The sequence below is a fragment of the Aulonocara stuartgranti genome (assembly GCF_965226115.1).
Source record: "Aulonocara stuartgranti genome assembly, chromosome: 13".
Taxonomy (NCBI): domain Eukaryota; kingdom Metazoa; phylum Chordata; class Actinopteri; order Cichliformes; family Cichlidae; genus Aulonocara; species Aulonocara stuartgranti.
This window is the reverse complement of record NC_138949.1, coordinates 1040448-1064606: the sequence shown is the minus strand read 5'-3', so window position 1 is coordinate 1064606 and position 24159 is coordinate 1040448. Positions and strand designations below refer to the sequence as shown.

Genomic DNA, 24159 nt, shown 5'->3' with positions numbered 1-24159 from the left:
TTCTGTAAAATAGTAAAGAGAAAAGGGAACGTCCACAATTTAGACTTCTTTGATGATGTTTTATTGAAGCAGTTTAGCAGCCTGACTGTAGATGTCCAGAGCCAGATCTTCATTTGACGTCTTCTGCTCATCACAGGAACTAGAGAAAAAAAAAACCAATGGCAAATGTTCCCGAGCACCATTTTTATACTCTGCCCTTGTGCATCCCCCTCTCTCCTTCTCTCTGGATATCCAATCACCATTGTTGAGATGCAGTCACCTGGTGTCCAGACACACCTCATTTCTCTCCTTATCCCTCTCTGCCTCTCTGAGTACTCTTACGCCCTCTCCTCCATTCAGAGATGGTCTTTCCCTTTTCACGTAAATGGCCTCCTTGACTCCCCATCTCTGAATCGAGGAGGGGGTGAGGGTTAGTGTCTTACATTGCTGTGATTGCAGCCATTCCCCAACTCTCTGTGAATGCGACTCATCACCACTGATCATGAAACTGACCTGACGGCCCATTGATAGTCAGTGATGCTAGTTTCAGTCATTGTGCAAAGGTGCTGAGATTTCCTCACCTGGATGACTGAGCTTGCATAACTGACACTTTGTGTTTCATTCAGTTCTTGCAGTGTCACAGTTAGATTTATTAGTAGCTATTTCTCACATGAACATCTATTTCAAACATTGTCCTCACAAATTAGCCCATGTGTCAGTTACATACATATATAGAACCAATATATTCTGTGTCTCTGTGTGTAACTGTTTTCACTCACAAAAAAGAACACAAATAATCAGCTCCGGTAGAGTCGAACTTTGTGACATCTAACATGCACAAACATACATACTCTGAATGCACTGGGAACAACTTGGGCTTCAGTATCTTGCCCAAGGATGCTTTGGTATGGAGACTAGAGCAGCTAGGGGTCAAACTACTTTCAAACGTTCCAGTTAGCAGGTGATCCGCCCTACCTCATGAGCAACATCCACCTCAGTCCACTCATCCATCGATGAAAACCCCTGTGTACAGACTACAAAGCAGGGAGATACAAGTATATCCACCTTTGCTCACCACATCTTGTTGAAGGCAGTTCTGGAGGGAACAGGGGGTGGCTGTGGTCATCAGCTGAGTTACTACAGTAACAACCTGTATCTATGAAGAAGGCAAAGTTAGTCTTTGTCATTTTTGGATGATGCAGTCCTGCTTGTGTCTATGAGCAGTGATGATTTTGGTTTGAACGATGCATTCAAGAACTATAAAATGAGCCGTGTTTGCTCAGAACGGACCATCGTAAATGCTACATGACCAGATTTTCTTTTGGTGCTATGATACAGACCGAGATTTAGATTCATTACTTGTCATTGTAGAAAGATACAGTAACATTTTGTGTGCTTACTCAACCACTGGCGAGGTATAAAAGCAGCTTTTTCAAAAAAAGACCCCAAAATAGTCACAATGAAAAGAACTCTAAAAAGTAGCATTAAAGGCAACAATAGCAACATATACAAATGATTGTTATGGCAGCATTAGAGACTTATTTGAGTTATTTACATGACAGTATGTTTTCCTACTTACAGTGCTACACTCAGGAGACTATTACCTGTTTGAATCTGACAGCGAGGATGAAGATGAGCTACAGTCTGAAGAACAGAAGCCTCAGAAACAGACTGCCTGTCAGGTGCTCACACACACAATTTATTCACACAAACAAAAGCGCAAAGTTTTGTGTTGTATGATGTATGCTGTTGCTAAAATGAGATGTCTCTCCCAGTTGGCGTATCAGGCATGGGTGACTAGTGTGAAAACAGCTCTGAGAGAACGGCAGAATCGACAGGGTCGACTGAAGAGAACTGAGGGAGACGAAAGAGCTGATTCACACGAGGCTCTGTCAGTAAAAGGTTGGATTTACTTACATCGATTTCTGATAAGATATTGGATCACACGGCATCCCTGGAGTCAAACAGGAAAATCTGTCATTTATAAATCTGTGAGAATAACATGTGAACTAGTAAATGACTGACTGCTCTCAGCCTCTTAATGTCCTTTGGCAGTAAAACTGTAAACAGCTTTGCACAACTGTTACAAGTATTTATGTGTGCTAAAATGATTGTGATTTAATCCATTCAGACAATTTTACGATGTGACAACGATCAGTTAGAAAACTGAAGCAATTTGTCTACAAACCCTCCAAATTTCACCCCAACAAAGGGTCTTGTTACATAGTTACAAGTCAAGTCCAGTTAAGTCTTTAGTCCAAAATGCAGTGACTAAAGGATGTAGTTCTTGATTGTAGTGTGAATGCTTAAAGCTGCAAGACAAACTTTTAAACTTTGTCTACCTAACGGATTGCAAAATGAAATAAACTGTATTGCTAAATACAAAAAATAGTAGCAAAACCATAGAGTAAAGAACATGGACACGTTGGGGTGAAATAATCATTTGATCCCCTCCTAAATTTGTATGTTTGCTCACTTACAAAGAATCTGTTGCCACCTTTAAGAAAGGGCACTGGACCATGTGCTCCAACAGCAACATTCAAGTCACTACTCCAGGTGGAGCAGTTTAAGGATCTCAGGGTCTTGATCACGCGTACGCTCTGTCAGTGGTTATGCTGATGCTCCAGTCAAGTCTGTCCCGTATTTAGCAAGTGAAAATAAAATAAAATAAACCGTAATAAACCATTACGGCAAGGCTGGGATGGTCCATTTGGTAAAGTAAATCCGTTGGGCATCTTTCTTCGCCTTTAGACAATAATTCTGATGCAAAAGAGCCAAACGGGACAGGCAGAAAAAAAGACTACAAAAAATGCATATAACAATTAGTATAGCTGTGGTTTTGTGGAATATATTGACCCATTAAAGATGCAATTTTATATATATATATATATATATATATATATAAAAACATAAATAAATTTAAAAAAAAAGAAAACAAGTGAAAGTTGCTATAGGCTCCTTGGAGGTATGTTTTACTTTTGTTTATATATTTAATGAGTCATTACAAAAATAAAAAAAAATAATTTCAATTAAGCTAAAGTGGACTAATTAACAGGCTGAGTGTGAAAAGCAATTCCAGCTCATTTGAAATGACCGAGCTCTTTACTTTCTCCCTGGGAGAGCCCAGCCTTCTTCACAGAATCGTTTCCTCTTTCAGTCACTACATTTGGTGCCACAGGTGAAGGCATGGATGAAGGTGGATTGCTAAATCAACGGGGAAAAGAAAGAGGGAAAGAAAAACAGCGGGGAAGAGGGACGGGGATAAAGGGCAAAAACCAAAAACCAACAAAATAAGCAGACAAAAAAATGCATCTATCAAACACCTGGATCACCTGCTGAGAAAGAAAAAAGAAAACAAGCAGAAGAGAACAAGAGTAATAGAATAAACAACATCACAATGATATATGGGAATATGACAGTAAATACTAAATATTAAACATTATTGTGCAGCACATAAGATCAACAGAACACAGTGTGCTTTGAGGTAGGAGCCAAAAAGGGTGTAGTTTGTGGGTGTGAGCACCTGTGTGTACACCTGTGAGCATGGACGCGCTTGTTTTTTAAAAGGTTCCTTCTTGTAATAATCTGCTAGAGGGTGTGGGGGGGCCACAGCCCCGTCCTCCAGGGCATGAAGCAGGTATGGAGGAGATCAAAACTCCAGACATCCAGAGGCCCCCAGAACACAAGAGACCAAGGAAGACCAACAGAGGGGCAGCCGCGCCACTGTCCCAGAAAGAGCTGAGGAGAGTCCCAGATGAGGGCTCACTCAGCAGCCGCGGAGCAGAAGCCAGGGGGAGTTGCAGTGACGCGCCCGTGAGCTCCGCCGGCAGCCAGCTGTGCCTGAGTGACCGAGCCCCAGGCCGAGAGGCCGGGGGCACCCCACCTCCGAAGTGGCCCGAGCGAGCCCCAGGCTCCAGGCCCCGATAAGCGGCCGCCAAGGAGTGAGCCGGTGTGTACCTGGACGCCCATCCCCGGACACAAAGAACCACCAACGCACCGATGTCTGAGGGAGTCCGCCACTGGCAGGGGAAGTGGTGGTAGGGGGAGATAGGCCTCCAAACCTTGGAGGGCCTGAGATGTCCCCAGAGAGGTGGCGCCTGATACCCAACCTGACATATAGACACAGACATACAGGCACACACAGATACAAACATCCATTCCCACCCTCATGCTCTCATATGCACTTACTCCACACTCAACCAACGTGGAGACAGACATAAAGAGCCCCCCCCGAGGCCCGGCCAGGGCCCCAGCCCAGAGACGGAGTGCCCCCAGAACCTCACGCCCATCCCGGACCCACCCAGGGCCAGCCAGGCTACCAGGTCAGTAACCCACGTCCGTCAGCACAGACCCTCCCCTAGCCCCGCTGCACGCAGCCGCGAGGAAACAGTCACCTGAGAGCCAACAGAGCCCTTAATAGGCCATGATCGATACCCCGGGTTGAGCCCCCCAAGGAAGATGCCTCCGGGGAACCCCCCGACGCCCTAAGCCTGTCCCTACCCCCACACCAATCACAACAGTGAAGGCGGGACCAAACTATGACCCCCCCACCCCCACTAGGTGATGGAGCTGATCAAAGGAGCCCAGAGCAATTGATCTGATGTGGTGGCAGAGGCTGTATCAAGACTGATGTAATCTAATAGATAATTTCTATATTGGTTAGAATTAAGATTGTTTTTATTTTTCCAGTTCATGAGGACAGTTTTCTTGGCTATGCATAGGGCAGTGAAAACCATATGGGCGATATTCTTATCTGTAGTGACATTATCTAAGCTGCCCAACAAACACACTAAGGGGGACACTTTCACTCGTTTTCACAACAAGTGGTAGAAGACGAGTTATGTGACAAAAAACTAAAATAATAACAGCTAAAGATTTTATTCTCTTTATAACAATATATATTTTTCAGGTTTTCCACCCATAGAGGTTTAGAGGTCAATACTGTGTGAAGTCAGCCTTCACATCAATTATCACATTTACATCATGTTGCATGATGAGCTGCAAATTAAACTGATGTCAGGTGAACTGGTGATTGCAGCATACATGACACACGCAGACCTGAAATAAACAAAGTCAACACTTTGTCCAAAGCATTAGAGTAAGGTCTACAAGCCTGGTGCCACATCGCATCTCTGGATGTTTTTCTCAGTTTTAAGTGTTCTTGAGCACCAGGTTTCTGGAGAGGATTCATTGGGCATCCACTGCTTTTTCACTCCTTTTCAGTCCAGCCATTGTACCTGATCAATGTTTGTTTTGTTTGTTTTTGTTTTTTGTTTGTTTTTGAAAAACAAAAACAAACAAAAAAAGAGAAATGTGTGTGTGTTTGTTTTTGAACTCGATGGTCAAACCAGCGTTGTCTCTACACATGACAATTTTGTGTCACAAAATACGTTGGTTAATTTCTTTAGTTGAATCAACAGAAAGTGTCAAAGACAGCAGTTTGACGGACATAAAATTGTATTTTTGGACCAACAAAGTGATTCGAGCTGTTTGCTAAAAATTGGCACGTCTTGGTTAAAATGACAAAAGAAGAACCTGCAGGCCTAAAACTTTCTGTCTCTAAAACCCGGCTGGCCACTCTCAGCCGTACGGCATGTGGTCGCCTGCTCAGTACACCGAGCTAAACCGGCGCCCACAATCGACTCGTTCAGAAAAATCCACCATACATTATCATCTGTAAAGTATTTAACTGGCAACACCTTCATTTATCAGCATGACAGTGATCCAAACAGTCACTACAGATCTGACATGATGGCGGTTTGACAGTGTTTGCAACAGAAATGAACAAGTCTCAGTCAGCAGTGGGTTATTATATCTGGTCTTTGACAACTAATGTGAAGAGAAGCAGTGAAACACAAAGGCACATGCTGTTATCAAAACAATTTATAACCATTTTCTTTCCTTCTGAAGACATGCAAAAACCAAAAAGTTGTCAGACTTATTGGTATTAAAAGGTCGCATCTACGTGGTAGAGATTGTACAGATATACTATACTAATGCAGATATTTACAGTCTTTGTGTATTTGATTTTGTCTAGGCTCTGGGGATGATGATTACGAGGAACCCATCGTTCAGGATGGGGAGTCAAAGCAACAAGAGTCTGGTAGGTTCACGTAGTCCCTGCTTTTCTGCTCTTGACCATTTGCAAAGGGGTTCCATCATCATAGTTTGTGTCCAGTTTGTGTGGTTTTGTGTACTATCAGATGGCTTTCTTTCTGTGTTTTACTTTACGAGAATGCACGCAGGGAAATGCAGGCTGAACTAGATTAGGAAGGAACACCAGAGGAACCACCGAGTCACAGAACGACATCATTAACTCAACTTACAAAACATGAGAATCCAAAGACTCAGGGAAAGCATAAAGTCCCGAGGCCCTGATATAATTTGCATTAATTATATAAGAATCTTTTTCAGTGTGGCTTCACATCATACTTTGTTGTCTGTCTTTTACCTGTGCAGGTCGTGGTGAGACGGTGCAGAGGATCTTGGATATTCTGCGTTTCTTGGGGGCGATAGTGCTTGCGATGGTTGATGGACTCACTCAGTGGCTTAATTTACTGACTAAACAGTACAGAGAGATTTCTACTGTTTTGTGCAATGAGCGCTACTTCATCATCCAAAAGATTCAGCAGGTAAACACAACAGAGTGTGCAGTATGCACAAGCAAGTGCACATGCACGCACGCACACACACGGATCGTACATATGCATGCATGCACGTACAAACACATAGAAACGAACACTAACTACAGTCTGTGTGACTCTGGTGACAGCGCGGATCAGCAGCAGACTCCAGAGATGATCAGGAATCTCAGGGCAGTGAAAGCTGCACCCTGGAGACGTGTTTGGACGACACCGATGCAGAAAATTCTACCAGGTACAGGTTTGCAGGGTCACCGATGTTTCCTGTGGATTTGATTTGATGTAGCTTTTATCCCTCTGGGCGTGGTGGGGAGTGGCGTCAGTTTTCAAGTGGTCCTTTGCATGAACATAGTTTCTCAGGAGCACCTAAAGGAATTACTTCAATTTTGGCATACATTTTTATTTTGACTGGGGGATAAAATGAATAGAAGTAGGTTGTCAAAGGTTAAAGTCATTATGACCTCAAAAACTACAATTTTCACCCATAATAAATGTATTATCCAAGGCAGAAATTCCTCTTAATGTATGGAACTGTCCTACTTCAACACTCTTTGTGCTTGCCATAAAATGGACTGCATAATTCTAGAGTATCTTCTCTGCTTGACTGTTTTCTCCAGCATTTATATTCTATATTCTGAGGCTCTAGTAATGAACAGTGCATTAGTTTCATCCAAATGGTAAAAGGCAGGTCACCAGAGGATTTAAATAGTTGATGTTGATTTAATTCTGTAGATGAATCCACTTCTTGTCCTCAATTTTTGTTGGTGTGTGTCTCAGGTGCCTGGAGGATAGCATAAACCAGTGTACCCCCAAGCTAAGACTCAACAGCAGTGGGAATATTCTAACTCCAAAACCGCCATCCAGCAGTACGGGACTGATCCCAGACTTATCCAACCAGCAGCAAGGCAGACACTCCAGAACAGCCAGTGAGCTGCTGGGAGACAGGTAGATGCTGGGGACACTCTGAGTAAAGTTACCGACACTCACAGGCAGTGATTGTACTTTATGAAACTAGCAGTGTGCCACAAAACATCTCTCAAGCAGCCCAATTCTAGCATGTTTCTATGGAAGCCCGTTTCCGCCACTAAAAAAAAAAAAAAAAGGATCCATAACTCATAATTTTGAGTTATTTTCTCGAAGTTTCGAGTTACTTTCTCGAAATTTTGACATATTAACTTGAAATTTCGATTTATTAACTCAAAATTTTGAGAAAAGTAACTCGAAATTTCGAGTTAATATGTCGAAATTTTGAGAAAATAACTCGAAATTTTGAGTTATTTTCTCAAAATTTCGAGTTAGCGCTGCCAATCAGTAATCTACGTGAATGACGTCATTTCCTCGTTACCCAGAAGCTGAAGCGTCAGCTACAAATGCTACAGCTAAGCTAGGTATTACATCCAGTCGCACAGATTGCTGAGTGTTTTCAGCCTGGCTTCACAAATGATGAAATCCCTGTTATTAGCTGAATCACACGGTGTTACTATCAGCAAACGTACTCGCCAAAGCGCCAATTTGTTGGGATCCGTTTTTGAGTGGGCGTTCCTCTGCGCCATATGCTTCCGGGTAACAAGAAAGCGACCTCATTCACGTATATTTTTGATTGGCAGAGCTAACTCGACATTTTGAGAAAAGTAACTCGAAATTTTGAGAAAAGTAACTCGAAATTTTGAGAAAAGTAACTCGAAATTTCGAGTTAATAAGTCGAAACTAGCTGTTTTGTTTTTATTTAGTGGCGGAAACGGGCTTCCATATGTTTCAGTGTATTCTCTCCCATTCCCTCTTCCTTCACTCAGATTCTTTCTTTTGCACTGCATTCATGTGCAAACGTGTGGTCCTGACCAGCCTTGTGTCTCTACAGGCAGTTTTTGATCGAGGAGTTGGAACAGAGCAGAGAGTTTTTTTCCAGCCAGAGCCGTCTGCTGAAGATGCTGTTTGCCATGTACAACCTGCTGTCAGCCAACTCTGAGCTGGTGTGCTATTTCATCATAGTGTTAAATAATGTGGTCAGTGCCTCCGTCATATCGCTGGTCCTGCCCATACTGGTGTTCCTGTGGGCTATGCTGTCTGTTCCAAGACCAACCAAAAAGTTTTGGATGACTGCTATAATCTACACGGAGGTAAGAACAGAGAAATGTTGTTATTTTCATCGTGTGGGCTTTTTCAGTTCATCCATAAATATCTTACTATGTTGCTCAGTATCATGTGTAGCACGTATGAGTGCCTCTGTCCACACCTCTGTGGAGTGGAGAGTCAACTGGATGCAGCTGTACTTGTATCCAGTAAACTTAATTTGTCCAAATTATTCAGACTAATATCTTGTGTTTTATGATTTAAAGCAGCCAATCGAAAGCTGGCTCATCTGTATATGACTTCTTTAACAGAGGACGGCGGGTCGGGGCTCTTTGCTGGTTTGACCGCTGGCTTCTCTGCTTCTTTTCAGGTTATGGTAGTGGTGAAATATATTTTCCAGTTTGGATTTTTTCCTTGGAACAGTAGTTTCGAGATGACCCTTGATAAGCCTTTCTTCCCACCTCGCATCCTTGGCCTGGAAAAGACTGACAACTACATCAGATATGATCTTCTTCAGTTGCTGGCTCTGTTTTTCCACAGATCCCTGCTGATGGTAAGTCCACCACTGATTTCGGCTCGAGGAGCCTGCAGAGTTGATTTCAGTAGGCCCTTGTCTGTGTGCTCCATGATGAGTGTTCAGACAGCACTGAGAAAAGGGGACATTTCTTTGTAATTTGGTTTGCCTGTTTGTGTACACACAGCGGTATGGCCTGTGGGACCATGAAGGCCCCATGGAGGATCACAGCGCTTCTCCAGAAACGTTTAATGTTGGAGTTAAAACTAGAGAAGGAGATGAAGATGGAAAGCAAAAGGCAAAAAGAAAAAAAGAAGAGAGAGAGGAAGACGGAGTCAGTACAGCCTCCACGCTGGAAAACCTGGAAATAGCTGAAATCAGCCAAATTAAAAAGGTTGGTGTGAATACGAGATGTTGTTTGGTCTCGGTTACTGGGCTGTTTTTAAAAGAATGCTTTGGGACATTCATTAAAAGCTGCAGGATCATGTAACACAATCAGCACATTTACAGTCACCTGCCATTTCATTAGTTACACTTTGCTAGAACGGGTTGGACCTGCTTTAGCATCAGAGTCGTCACGGTGATGGAGATCTGATTACAGTGAACTCATCGGCGTTTTCAAGAAATCCGTCTGAGATTAATTGAATTTTGTGACGCAGAACATTATCCTGCTGGAAGCAGCCTTTAGAAGATGGGTAGCAACAGGTAGGCTGTGGGGTTTAAATGACGGGCAGGTTGGTACTCAGAGGCCACGAGTGTGCCAAGAATTACAATCCCAGCAGATCAGAGGTTTCAGAAATACTCAGACTGGCCCGTCTCGCACCCACAACCACGCCACCTTCCACGTCACTTAAATGAACTTTCTTGCAGGTTATCTTGAGCAAGTCTACATCCCTAAATGCATTCGTTTGCTGCTGTGGGATTATCTATCTATCTAATCTAATCAGTCAATCACGCAGCAAGATAACCTTCATTTAAGTGACTTGGAAGCTGGAATGGTTGTTTAGCATATGTGTTGAAGAGGTGTACCTAATGAAGTGGGCGAGTTTATTGTATAATGATCTGGAATTAAGTCCAAATGTATTAAATCGCTCATTTATCAACACAGGATGATGAGAACTACGTTGAACCGAGTACCAGCTCTGACCTTTCTACCATACAGCCCACTGAATCAACACCCACTGGGTCGCAAGATACACCAGGAGAAGAAATCCTGCCTTGGGTGAAGAGTATCCAGCCGGATAAGAGGGAAGGAGACGATGAGGACGTGACAGAAGAAGTCCCAAAGAAGAGAAGCAGCATCAGGTTCCGCAAGAAAATAAAAACTCCTAAACAGCAGCACGGTAAAGGTTTGTAGGTTCATTATATGTAGACTGTGATGATAAAGGTTTCTCTGTTTCTGTGTGTTATTGTGGGGTCTTTACTTTACAATATAAAGTACTTTGGGGAAACGGTTGTTGTGATTTGGCCCAGTCCAAAGAGCTGATGTTAGTGGGGTTAACTGGAAAGTTCACAGGTGTGAATGTGAGAGTTGGCCCTGCCACCGACTGCCGACCTGTCCACAGTGCACCCTGCCTCTCGCCCTATGACAGCCAGGCTATAATCTGCCTTTAGCACAGAGACACGTTTTCTAAATACAGTGGTGTGAAAAAGGGCTCCCCCTTTCATCAGGAAGCGATGTCTCACTTAAATGTTTCAGATCATTAAACAGATTTAACTATTAGACAAAGATAACACAAGTAAACACAATCAGTTTCTAAATAAAGGTGTTTATTATTAAACCTACTCTGTGTGAAAATGGCATTGCCCCTAAACCTTTCAGCCTGATTACTTCAAAGTAAAACTAAAGCAACCCAACGTTTGAAGAACTACAGTCCGTTGTGGTGCCAAATATAGAACATGTTATCACCGGTAATTACGTGCCTGTGAAGGAAGCTGTCAATAAATGACCTCATTAAAGTCATTAGTAAATGTAATATTTGGATTGAAATGAAATGAAGCAGAATAAGACTAAAGACCGTTTTTTCCACCTTAGTCATCCCAGTGTGTGTCTCCTCCTATTTTACCTCTTTTATTTTACATCTCTTATGCTTTTGGTTGCCTAGTTGGATTAAGTGTATTAAACTTAGCTTTGATTCAGTTCTTTTCTCTCCTTCACTGTCACCTGTCCAAGACACCAATCATTGTTGAGTTTGAAGTGTTGAATCTAAAACGTCCTCGCTGCCTTAGGCTGTAAAGCCGCCCTAGTGGATCTGAGCCAGAGGAAAAACCGACATTACTGAACTCTGCAGTCTTTGTGGTGCAGTGGTTCGCACTCTCACCTCACAGCAAGAATCTCCTTCAATTCCCTGGCCGGTTGGGGTTCCTCTGTGTGTAGCTGGCATACAGTGGGGCAAAAAAGTATTTAGTCAGCCACCGATTGTGCAAGTTCCCCCACCTAAAATGATGACAGAGGTCAGTAATTTGCACCAGAGGTACACTTCAACTGTGAGAGACAGAATGTGAAAGAAAAATCCATGAATCCACATGGTAGGATTTGTAAAGAATTTATTCATAAATTAGGGTGGAAAATAAGTATTTGGTCACCTCAAACAAGGAAAATCTCTGGCTCTCACAGACCTGTAACGTCTTCTGTAAGAAGCTTTTCTGTCCCCCACTCGTTACCTGTATGAATGGCACCTGTTTGAACTCATCATCTGTATAAAAGACACCTGTCCACAGCCTCAAACAGTCAGACTCCAAACTCCGCCATGGCCAAGACCAAAGAGCTTTCGAAGGACACCAGGAAAAGTATTGTAGACCTGCACCAGACTGCGAAGAGTGAATCTACAATAGGCAAGCAGCTTGGTGTGAAAAAATCAACTGTGGGAGCAATCATCAGAAAATGGAAGACATACAAGACCACTGATAATCTCCCTCGATCTGGGGCTCCACGCAAGATCTCATCCCGTGGGGTCAAAATGATCATGAGAACGGTGAGCAAAGATCCCAGAACCACACGGGGGGACCTGGTGAATGACCTGCAGAGAGCTGGGACCAAAGTAACAAAGGTCACCATCAGTAACACACTACAACGGCAGGGAATCAAATCCCGCAGTGCCAGACGTGTTCCGCTGCTGAAGCCAGTGCATGTCCAGGCCCGTCTGAAGTTTGCCAGAGAGCACATGGATGATACAGCAGAGGATTGGGAGAATGTCATGTGGTCAGATGAAACCAAAGTAGAACTTTTTGGTATAAACTCAACTCGTCGTGTTTGGAGGAAGAAGAATACTGAGTTGCATCCCAAGAACACCATACCTACTGTGAAGCATGGGGGTGGAAACATCATGCTATGGGGCTGTTTTTCTGCCAAGGGGACAGGACGACTGATCCGTGTTAAGGACAGAATGAATGGGGCCATGTATCGTGAGATTTTGAGCCAAAACCTCCTTCCATCAGTGAGAACTTTGAAGATGAAACGAGGCTGGGTCTTCCAACATGACAATGATCCAAAACACACCGCCCGGGCAACAAAGGAGTGGCTCCGTAAGAAGCATTTGAAAGTCCTGGAGTGGCCTAGCCAGTCTCCAGACCTCAACCCCATAGAAAATCTGTGGCGGGAGTTGAAAGTCCGTGTTGCTCGGCGACAGCCCCAAAACATCACTGCTCTCGAGAAGATCTGCATGGAGGAATGGGCCAAAATACCAGCTACTGTGTGTGCAAACCTGGTAAAGACCTATAGTAAACGTTTGACCTCTGTTATTGCCAACAAAGGTTATGTTACAAAGTATTGAGTTGTATTTTTGTTATTGACCAAATACTTATTTTCCACCCTGATTTACCAATAAATTCTTTACAAATCCTACCATGTGGATTCATGGATTTTTTTTTTCACATTCTGTCTCTCACAGTTGAAGTGTACCTCTGGTGCAAATTACTGACCTCTGTCATCATTTTAGGTGGGGGAACTTGCACAATCGGTGGCTGACTAAATACTTTTTTGCCCCACTGTATTTTCCCAGTGTCTTTGAAGCTTCTCTCCAGGGTCTCCAACAAACCAAAGACATGCATATTCTTCTCGTTTGTGATTCTAAAATTGTCTGTAAGTGCGAATGTGAGCATGAGTGTGTTTCTCTGTGTCCTAGCGGCCTGTCCACAGTGTACCCAGCCTCTGGCCCCATTACAGCCAGGATAGGTCCCAGCCTTTCTGTAGCCCTGTAGTAGATAAGTGGGAGAAAATGGATGGATGGTTTTTCTTGCCACCAACAGTGATTAAAATGATGCTGCATTGTTTGAACCTTTCCTTTATGATCCCCGGACAGACCAGATGACCCCATCTTGTGCTTCCTACAGACCTGGATTTCCCTCGCAATAAGATGGAAAATCACCTGCACACCCCGTCCACTTACTTCCCAACATTCTCCTCCAACCTTTACAGTATCCTCTGGTGAACCTGAAAGCACCTGCCCAAGCGCATTAGATCAGCTTTTATAATCAAAGCATCATATCATCATATAATGTATTTATCAAACCTCCTCTGGCATTAACATCAGTACAGAAACAGCCCAGCATGGGTGTTCATGGCCACCTATGGCCACTCCCTCTCCATGTGCTGTGATTTAAGGCTCACTCTGGTTTTTACTGCTGGGATAATGTGTCAAGTGAACAAAAAGACAAATGTTGCATCTTCTAAAATATAATTCCCCCTTCCTGTTGTGCCGATTGTAGTTAAATCTCTCATCTGGTTTCGACTTTTCCAGTGGAGTCCAGTGGAGCTGAGACTGTTGACTCCAGTAAAGAAATGATGACGAAGAATCAAAAAGGCAGGAAGAGAGAAGCAGCCAGTAAGAGAATACGGGATGTGGGACACAAGATAAAACATGTCTTCATTTACGGGTAAATGAAAGCTGCTCCTGATGATCTCTTAAGAAAATGTATCATTGTGCTTCTTGTGTTAATGAAAAAGTAATGTTAAAAGGTGTGGTGCTGTAGTAAAAGCCGTGTGCAGTGACTTAATGCAAGCTGGTTTCCTGCAGGCTTCAGAGTGTTTACAGGCCAGCTCAGGGTTTCTTCAGGGATATTCTGCACTCTGAGTACCGGGCTGCCACCGATGTCTATGCACTCATGTTCCTGACCGACGTCATTGACTTCATCATCATCGTCTTTGGCTTTTGGGCTTTTGGGGTGAGACACAAGCTCGTCATTTTGTGACTAACGGTAAAATACAGAAATGAAAACGAAAACTACAAAGAGATCAAAACGATAACATTTGACCTAAATCAAGTGTTTTGGAAATGAGACTTAACCTCAGTGAGATGTTTGCCTGGATACATAAAAGACAAACCCCAAACATCTGCCACACAGCTGGAACTGAATAGGCCGACTAACAGCGCCCTCTGTATGCCTCATTGTTCCTAACGGTGATCTCAACATGTAACAACAGTCTGACCTTTAGTTTGTTGTCATGGTGTCCAAAGGTATGTAAGTAAATTAGCCAGACTGTGTTTTATTTGTGGTAAGTATTTATATTTGTCCCATTTTTGCCTTTATTACTCCAAAGCCTTTATTTGTAACAATGCTTAAGTTTCATCAAAGAACACAAACACACTGTTGAAACTGAAGCTGAATAATAGTAAATGTCTTAACTATAAAAGTACATGTCATGTTTGGAAGATAATCTTTAAACCACGTAAAAGAGGAAAGCCTTCTCATTACTTTTGTCCTGTTTCTTCAGAAACACAGTGCAGCAGCTGATATAGCGTCCACGCTGTCAGAAGACCAGGTGCCGGAAGCTTTCCTGGTGATGCTGCTCATCCAGTTCAGCACTATGATCATTGACCGAGCGCTATACCTGCGCAAGGCTGTCACGGGAAAACTCATCTTCCAGGTTCTGTTCACATAATAAAATTCTTATCATTAATTATTCACATAGCTTCACGGGGTGATCCAAGTTCAGAGGAACAGTCCACAAAAAACAAGAAACTATTTTAATAAAACTGATTTAAATGTGATCTTTCTCCCATTCAGAGTCATCCTCTCTGTAGGGTGCTATTGTTAGTTTACTCCGTAGAAGCTGCCTGTATCCTCCTGTGATTAAAAATCAGCAAATCCTAAACTTTGACCTTTATTAGTTGATTATGGTCATTCAGCTACATCTTTTACCTTACCTGGATCTGCCTTTATCTGCTCAATCGTGATGAAAAACTAGTACATCACCACAGTAGGAAAAGATGCACCGACTGACCCAGTCAAGGGTAACTGCAGTAACTGTGGCAGGACACAGGGCATTACCAAGTTAAATGCTTCGTCTCCTCTTCATTGATTGTTCTCTTACAACTGCACCACAGAAGGATTCATGACAGGAAACGGCTTCAATATCGTGGTCGCCCTTTACACCTGTATCCCTACAACGAGGCAGCGAGGCTGTCGTGGCTACAGCAAAAACAGAACGAGCTTTACCCCGATCAGATGTGCCAGGTTGAACCTTTCAGTGACCACACCCACCCTGGAGAGTCAACCACAGCACATAAACCCTCACACGGGCCACAGGAGAAAGGGTCAGCGGTCAGCACCTCGGTCGGTCTCTCCCAGAGGCTGTTATAGTAAAATTCCACGTTAAACCAATTCCCATTAGGGAATGCTGGAAAAAAATGACACGTTTGCTCCTAGTCTTAGTTTCCATGCTTCCAAACGCTTGGAAGTTGTGGACTCTGGGTCGTATGCAGCGATCCAGCTCTCGTGACCCAAAACAATAATTCGAGGTAGGTTTGAAATAGAAGTTTGTCTTTGCTCTCTGTGCAGAGTCTGGCATGAAAAGTGCACAGTGGTCAGAGCAGTCAGGGAGTGGTCAGCAGGTCAGTCAATCTCTACCTGGATGTGCACCAGAGGCTGATCTTGAATGGGAGATTAGACACTTTTACAGTTGGGTATGATTTTCAGTTTTTGTGAACGTGATTGTGTCATATATCTTCTGTCTGGTCTCTTGTTTGTTGAAAGACTCTTTTACATAAAATTGATTTGAATCTTTTTTCTTCCTAAAACGTTGCATCTTTTAAATCCTAAAATCACTCGTAGGTTGCGTCAGAAAAGATTTTTTCTTCTTATGTCATTTAGTGCTTCTGTAATATTTGTTAGGATGGCATCTGTGGAGCCACTCACTGCTCATCTCTGCTGTTGTTTTTCACAATTCTAACTATTTTATATTATTTTAATGACATTTCTTGTTTTGCTGTCCTATTGTTCTTTCTCTCCAGGTGATCCTTGTTTTTGGGATTCATCTTTGGATGTTCTTTATCCTGCCCGCTGTCACTGAAAGGTGATGTCTTGCATTTACTGTATTATTTGTGATAAATTATGACATCGATAATGATCTGAGTCCTGCTTTAACAAAAACAACTCCTTGGAGGAGTAATGGATGATTGTTGACCAGCCTCTAACAAGTGCATGCTTTAATTAGCTGCACCTGTTGAGCTGTTTATTAACACAAATATATAATCAGCCATTTCCATGCTCAAGCTGCAACTACATGCATGTAGGTATGCAGACATGGTGAAGATGATCTGCTGAATCTTAGGAAGTTGATTCTGTTCATCTGGACTGTTTTCAGTGACAGTTCGAGTCTCGACTGCCTTCGAGGTTTTCCAACCTTATAAACTGTACATTTGCACAATGACCCAAACTGACTAACAACAGGCCGCGAGGTCGGGTTTTATGGTCGTTAATATTAAATTGTAATATTCACAGAGAGTTGGGGAACGGCTGCCTTATAAGAGGGTGACAGTTGTACCCTCCTTCTTTCAGAGAGGATCTTTCTGTTTACATAAATGGCCTCCTCGACTTGATTAATATACCCAGACATAACCATCCCCCGTTTTGATCTTCAAAGCAAACATCTACCAGTCAGGGATCAAATTACTGACTGCTGCACTCGGCATGTCAGTGTGTCCTCGGTACAAAACCCCGAGTTGTCCCAACGCATCCATGGAAGTGTGAGGTGTGTGTGCTTAGGCCTAGAAGCACTACAAGCCTTATGTGGGAATAAGGTTTGCAGTGAAAAGTGCTTTGAATGTTCAGTTTGAGTGGAGGAGCTCTATAGAAGAACCATTTACTGCTTCAAGCTCATGGGAAGCTAGCAGCAATGCAAAAAGGCGATTGCTACAACCAAGGAATACTGCAGAGCATCTCTGAGTACGCAACATGTTAAACCTTGAAGCAGGCGGCTGCAGCCACATGGACGCCTCCTGTGGCCAGAGTTTACATGGGCTCATCCAGGGAAGCCTGGATAAACCACCCACCCGTCTGCCAGCCAGACTCTCTCTGCTCTGAGCTTACCACCCTGCAGTGGGAAACAGACTTTTTAATGGGAAATATAAGTCATGTTTCTAAAACTAAAAAGTGCTACAAAAGAGACAAAGTATTAAAAAAAGAGCCTCAAAGAAAATTATTGGAAGAAATAGGAAGTGAGATCTGGACTCTGAAACAGTGACCCCAGATGGTTTTCCAGCTGATTTATACAAGAAATTCAGAATAACGTAGAAAATAAGATCTAAGAAAGCATCTCTGCACGTGTTTGATCAGGGTTACTTGTTTCTGACAGCGGTCAGACGGGTCACAGAGGCTGCAGGTGAAAGTGTTGGACTGTTCCCGGCTGTTCTCTTTGTCTTTAAGATTTGTGGCGTGAGTGACTTTAAAGGTGTACAAACTTGTATCCCTTTGCTTTACGTGTGTGATTGCTGTGTGTCATGGCACAGGTGAAGCGCTGGGCCTGGTTCATTTGGACTCAGGCACAATTCACAGCACCAAAGCCTGACAGTTAAGGATTGCTGCCTACATTAACATTTCTGTTTTAAGTAATTAACAAACCAGTAGCGTTAGGCATGTACAGCGTGTCACTGCTTCCAAAAATTGAAGACATGAAATCATTGTCTTCTGCAAGCACATTTTTCAGAGACGAATGAAAGAAAGCAAGCGCATGTCAGAGGAGTTAACATGCTTAAACTGGCTGATGCACACTGTCAGAGCAGGCTAGTGAGAGAAAAGGGAAGGGGGACAGCTGGGCACAAGGTACCCACCAAAAAGCCTCTGAGAGTTGATTATGTGGAATAAGGCAGCAGTCTTTCATTCTGCTCCCAGTCTAGTTGGGTCTTTCGTAGCATTGGAGGCCTGCTCTGCACAAAATCCTCAAAATGACTCTCAGATTCTCTCCATGGATGGAGCACGGACAGCACTGGAAATGCTCCAGGACTCTCACGCAGAGCAAACAGACCCCCAAGTATATGTGTTTGTGTTAGACAGTTTGGTGCATATTGCTAATGCTGAGGTCGCCCAAATACAAAAGAACTGTGTAAAAGTTTCAGGTTTGGCATCAGTGATGCAATGTTCACAACTTAGAATAATAATTCAAAGTTGTGGCTGGCGGGACACACGCTGCAAGATTGGGTCCAGTAGGCATAGTGTGTTAGTAATGGTGTTCATGACTGTAGTCCCAACTGGCTTCAGATCATCAACAAGCTTCTCCTGTAATCAGACTCGTTCCTTCAGCCAAGATCTGGCATGAAGCTCCAGACTGAGGCCATTGATGGTCATTTTATAATTCTTCTACTTCTGATCAATCACACACATCGAATGGACCGGTGCTTATAGAGTGCTTTCCTACTCTGCCTGAGAACTCAAAGCACTTCATACATACAGCCTCATTCTCATGAGTGCTTGTTTCCATGCTTAATGCTTCCTATGTAAAATTCACACTCCAATATCTGCAACAGAGAGCAACTTGAGGTAAGCATATTCTCAAGGATATTGTGCATGCAGATCAGGAAATCTCTCCTGGCTGTCGGTACTGGAAGTGCAACCAGAGATTTCAGTGAAATGGGTCATGACGAAACAGAACCTGAACACCTTGACATAAAGAGTGAATATTCAGTTGGATATTTTTTAATAGCCTTTTTGTCTAAATTGTGTTTTTTAAGATTTTGAATTACTAGCATTTGTTGTTATTTGTCCTGTGACTCTTGGTTTTGGGGATTGTTAAATTCGAATTATTGTTATGCAAGTCTCACAATGATATGGAAAAAAAGTCCCATAAAATTTCCCCAAAAATGCAAGATGTTTCTTTTTTGCATGCTTCTTTAAATCAAATTCAAATCATGGTTAACGTTGTGTTTGTGCTTTTTGAGTCATTGTTGGGGGAGCACTGATACAACTGTGTAGTTTCATCAATAGCTGCGAGGTGGCCTGTCCCTGAGCTCACAGCAACCCAAGACCAAACATTGTCACTGTCTCACAGGTGCTTTTGCGTCTCCTGACAAAGGCATCTTTTGTCAGCAACTGTTGTTATAGCAGACCTACTTTGTCTGAGCCGCCTGTCCAGACTACAATATTCCTCTGGTACTTTGGCAATGAATGTCAAATTTGTGCAGTCACTCTCTGAAGTCACAATTTGCATTATTTTGCACTTTGCAAGCTGTTTTGCTGACTGTATAAACTGGTTTATGAGCTAAGTGTTATGTTCTTTCTCTCGTCTTGTCTTAGGATGTTCAACCAAAACTTTGTGGCACAGCTCTGGTACTTTGTCAAGTGCATTTACTTTGGCTTATCAGCTTATCAGATCCGCTGTGGGTACCCCACTTGTATCCTTGGCAACTTCCTTACCAAGAAATACAACCACCTCAATCTGTTTCTCTTCCAAGGGTATGTACACAAAGAAAGTGTGAGCTTCTCTGTGTTTGTCTTTGCTCTCTCCATGCAGCGTATTGCAGATATCTGTAGGTTCTTAGTCACTCTTGGTAGTTTCGAGTTATTTCAAAGAAAGCTCGTGGACTTATTTTACATTTGTGAAGATGTTTCCCTTCTTGACCAAGAGCTTCTTCAGTTCTAAAACATCTGACAGAAACTCCCAGTTATTTAAGTCCACTATTAATCATGTGAGTCGCCACTTGAGTGTCATTACCGTCACTGGCCAACCTCAACCCACCATCATGTCACCTATTTAAGTGAACAGGTGTGAGTGGGGACCATAACAGGGAGACACTACAGCTAGAGACAGCTAGGATAAGTTACTGAGAAGCATGTGAGATAGAGACCTGACCAAACCAGAAAAGCTTCCTGTCCAAATGGCTCAGATTTTGCCACATCTCCACTATGGCTGCCCATAGTGGACGTCATCACAGACACAGCAACAAGAATGAATGCCTTACAGCCAAAAGCAGAACAGCTGCACCTGAAGGTTGCAGCGGCCTTATCCATCCAACCGCACCATTCAGGAAAAGTAAACTATCACGTCCCTGAGTAAAGGTCAAAGTGTTAGTGTACTACCCAAAGGGAAGGGGCATTTCCCCTTGACCCACTGTTGTTTCAAGCTCAACCGTCAGATTAAAATCACCACACTTCTCAGTGACAAGAGAAGATGATGCCCCGCAAGCAGCGACAGGAAGAAAATCATTACTTGCCTACAACAATTAACCCTACATACCCAAGGGATGCTACAGCCAACATATGTGGACTTCAAAAAGGAGGAAGCCCGTCCCTCTTGAGTGAGAAGCATAAGCTCTTCATAAGTCCAGCTTAACATTATTAGTCTTCTTGCAAAGGAAAGACACACCATGTACGTCATGTATGTTTGAGATCAAGTGTGATAAATGTATGTGAAATGGGTCAGGAGTCAAAGCTGACTGCGTGTTTGTAGGTTTCGCCTGGTGCCGTTCTTGGTGGAGCTCCGAGCAGTGATGGATTGGGTTTGGACCGATACCACATTGTCTCTGTCAAACTGGATGTGTGTGGAGGATATTTATGCCAACATTTTCATCATCAAATGCAGCCGTGAGACAGAAAAGGTATGAAAGATACGAGCGCAACGAAGTCAAAGTTCATTAAAAAAATGCTCACGACCATTACACGTGGAAACCTTTTGAATACCAGCGCGCTGATGCACACAGGTGTGCACACGCGTGTTCACTGCTCGTAGACTTAAATCACACCTTACTTGGCTGCTACTTCAAAGCACATTGTGCGCTGTCTGTCCTGCGTGCTGCACAACAACATTCAATATTCAGTATTTACTGCTGTTTACACTTAGCTAGATTAATGCGATGCTGTTGTGTTTAGTATGTTGCTTTGTTTTTTTTGCTTGTTTTCTCTTCTTCTTCTCTCAACAGGTGATCCAGGAGATTTGTTTCCCTCTCTCACTGTCCCTCTCCCCTTCTGTTTTTCTTTTCCTTCCTCTTTCTTTCTCCCTTTCCTATCCCTCACTCATGTCTGTCCCGTCTGTAACATCTGAAAATAAAATATAATAAAAACAAAGGTCGATCAAATGGACCAATACGGCAATGCCACGATGATCCATTTGGCAAAGTAAATCCATCGGGTCTCCTTGTTGGTCTTCAGACAACAATTCTGACGGCTAAAGAACCAAATGGGACAGGCGGGGAAAAAATGCTCACGAATGAGTCTTTTTTTATATTAAACATGATTTAGTGCTATTGTGTTTCAGAGTATTCTTATCTGAACCTGCTTGGCGTTTCCGAGTTTACTGGATGGCTCCTCATAAGCAGTTTTTTTGTCCTGTTTTCTAACTCGTGGTTAATGAGATCAGGAGGACAATAAGTTGTATTTTTAAGAAGTAAGTTAAGAAAATCTATTTTTTTTAGTAAAAACAATCTCTTTGCCCTCAGAAATACCCACAGCCTAAAGGGCAGAAGAAAAAGAAGATAGTGAAATATGGCATGGGTGGACTTATTATCTTCTTCTTGATCTGCATCATCTGGTTTCCCCTTCTCTTCATTTCATTGGTCCGATCTGTCGTGGGTGTGGTCAACCATCCCATTGACGTCACAGTAACTGTCAAGCTGGGTGGATATGAGGTAACACAATCTTCAAAGTTGTTTCTTGGGTATTGATAAAATTGCTCCAAATTAATGTTAATAAATGATTAATTTAATTTATTGTTTATCTGTCAAACACATACGCAGACAGTATACAGGGATGATTTCATACGTTTGCTTGGTCTTGTATTAACAGACAACAGAAAGCAGAACACTAAGAACATAAACTGCTATTTGGCACATTTTAAGACTGTGCTGATTGTGATGAGGGATTAACGTGGAGTTTGGAAGGTAGCCAACCCCGAATGAAACGCCTCTCTGGATATGGTTACAGGACAGGCAACCTCTAACCAGTCACAGTGGCTGATGGTTTTTCCTTCCCAGTGTCACAAAATGCTTGCTCCCACGGGGCTGTGTGGCTGCTGTAGGGTCCTTACCTTTTCATCCTCCTTCCCTTTTTAATATTGAGCGTGTTGACTGTTGTTGTGATTTGGTGCTATAGAAGTAAAATTCGACTCTGACTCCAAACTGGGATCAGCCGTGTTCTTCTTCTGTTTCCAGCCCCTGTTTACCATGAGTGTGCAGCAGCAGTACATCAAGCCCTTTTCAGAGGATGAATATGACCAACTCGCCAAAGACTTTGAAGACAATGCTGTGCGTATTGGTTTCCGTTTGGTTTACCTCAGTGTACTGCAGTGTTACAGTATCTGCATTTGTAGCTGTTCTGTGCTCACATCGATTTATCTCTGCTTGTTCTGTGACACTCAGTGTGCCTCTGTCCTGTTTCACTGTGTAATCACACACCTGTGTTGTGTTAAGAGCATGAATTGAAAATAATTTCACATCCAGCATGTAATAGCACTAAATACCGGGTAGACAGACCGTTTATACTCCGTCTGCTCCATCCCCGGCTCGCTGTGTACTCTGAAACTGTGATCATTTTCTCCCTGTTGTTTTTGTTTTGGTTGATTTGTCATTAAAACTTTCTTCTTCCTTTGCGTGTAGGTCGCCATGCAGTTCATCATTCTCTACAGTTATGAGGACATTGTGACAGCCATGATTGAGGGTAGTTCTGGATCTGTTTGGAGGATCAGTCCCCCGAGCAGGCAGGAAGTCATTAAAGAGTTACTCGGTCCTGTTGACCTCACACTTCGCCTGTCCTGGAATTTTCAGAGGTAAAACAATATCAAACAATATTCTTCATCTAAGCAACATTCGAGTACATGCTTGTTAGAGAGGTACAACAGTTATTGTCTACAGCAGGGGTCCCCAATCCCAGTCCACGAGGGCCGGTGTCTCACCCTGGGTCAACACACCTGAATCCCATGATTAGTTCATTACCAGCCTCTGGAGAACTGAAGACATGTTGAGAAGGTCATTTATCCATTTAAATCAGCTGTGATGGATCAAGGACACAACTACAACCTGCAGGGACACCGGCCCTCGTGGACTGGGATTGGGGACCCCTGGTCTACAGCCATCTCTAAAGAGTGAGGCTCATTTCCGCCGGCGGTGGTGGAGATTTTGTTGATAGAAAAACGCACACAAACACCATCAGTCGTGGATTGGCCTGCAGTGTGGGATCATCTCTGCACATCTGTGATAAGCTGTTGATTTCATATTTGATCTGCATTCCTCAGTCATCAGTGTTACTGGTCCTCCTGTGAGGTGGTTCAGACATCTGACTAGGATGCCTCCTAGGTGAGGTGTTTAGGCCAAGATGTGTAATATCCACCCGATGGGTGGGTGAATCTGATCCTGACAAGTTTATCGTTGTCTGATAGACACTCACTTTTTCACACAAGATCTAGCTTTTATAAACAAAGTAATTCATAAAGTAAATAATAAAAATGGGTTACAATGAAAGCATTCTATCAGATAGAGTGAAACACATGTTGTGAACATAAAGGCTCTCAGACTTTTTGAGCTCTGCTGACGTGTCACTGAGGCTGTAACTGTTCTGCTTTCCTTCCTCTCAGGGACCTGGGTAAGGGTGGAACAGTGGAACATGCCTTTGATAAGCATTCCATCGACCTGGAACCTGGGAACCCAGTCAGAGCAGACTTGGCTTCATTGCTGGTTGGCAACCGCACTGAGCCAGTGTAGGTTTTCTCTCTGGAGCGATGTTTATGTTAATAAAAGTGTTTACATTAATGAA

General features: G+C 43.1%; 1 protein-coding gene across 3 annotated transcripts in view; it reads left to right on the top strand.

Annotated features, from left to right (window-relative positions):
* Positions 1–24159, top strand: part of piezo1 (piezo type mechanosensitive ion channel component 1 (Er blood group)) — an 84931-nt gene that overhangs the window by 54934 nt on the left and 5838 nt on the right. Inside the window, exons 31-50 of one of the 3 annotated variants that reach the window (XM_082557155.1) lie at positions 1561–1661; positions 1755–1881; positions 6017–6082; positions 6439–6611; positions 6752–6855; positions 7398–7565; positions 8479–8737; positions 9061–9243; positions 9392–9598; positions 10367–10553; positions 13944–14079; positions 14220–14367; positions 14918–15070; positions 16437–16498; positions 19714–19872; positions 20867–21014; positions 21852–22040; positions 22563–22655; positions 23007–23176; positions 23981–24103. In XM_082557155.1, coding sequence (XP_082413281.1) covers positions 1561–1661; positions 1755–1881; positions 6017–6082; positions 6439–6611; positions 6752–6855; positions 7398–7565; positions 8479–8737; positions 9061–9243; positions 9392–9598; positions 10367–10553; positions 13944–14079; positions 14220–14367; positions 14918–15070; positions 16437–16498; positions 19714–19872; positions 20867–21014; positions 21852–22040; positions 22563–22655; positions 23007–23176; positions 23981–24103 — 2956 coding nt within the window. Of the gene's footprint in view, positions 1–1560; positions 1662–1754; positions 1882–6016; positions 6083–6438; positions 6612–6751; positions 6856–7397; positions 7566–8478; positions 8738–9060; positions 9244–9391; positions 9599–10312; positions 10554–13943; positions 14080–14219; positions 14368–14917; positions 15071–16436; positions 16499–19713; positions 19873–20866; positions 21015–21851; positions 22041–22562; positions 22656–23006; positions 23177–23980; positions 24104–24159 lie in introns of all 3 variants that reach the window. The other 2 variants (XM_082557154.1, XM_082557153.1) reach the window with 2 other exon arrangements.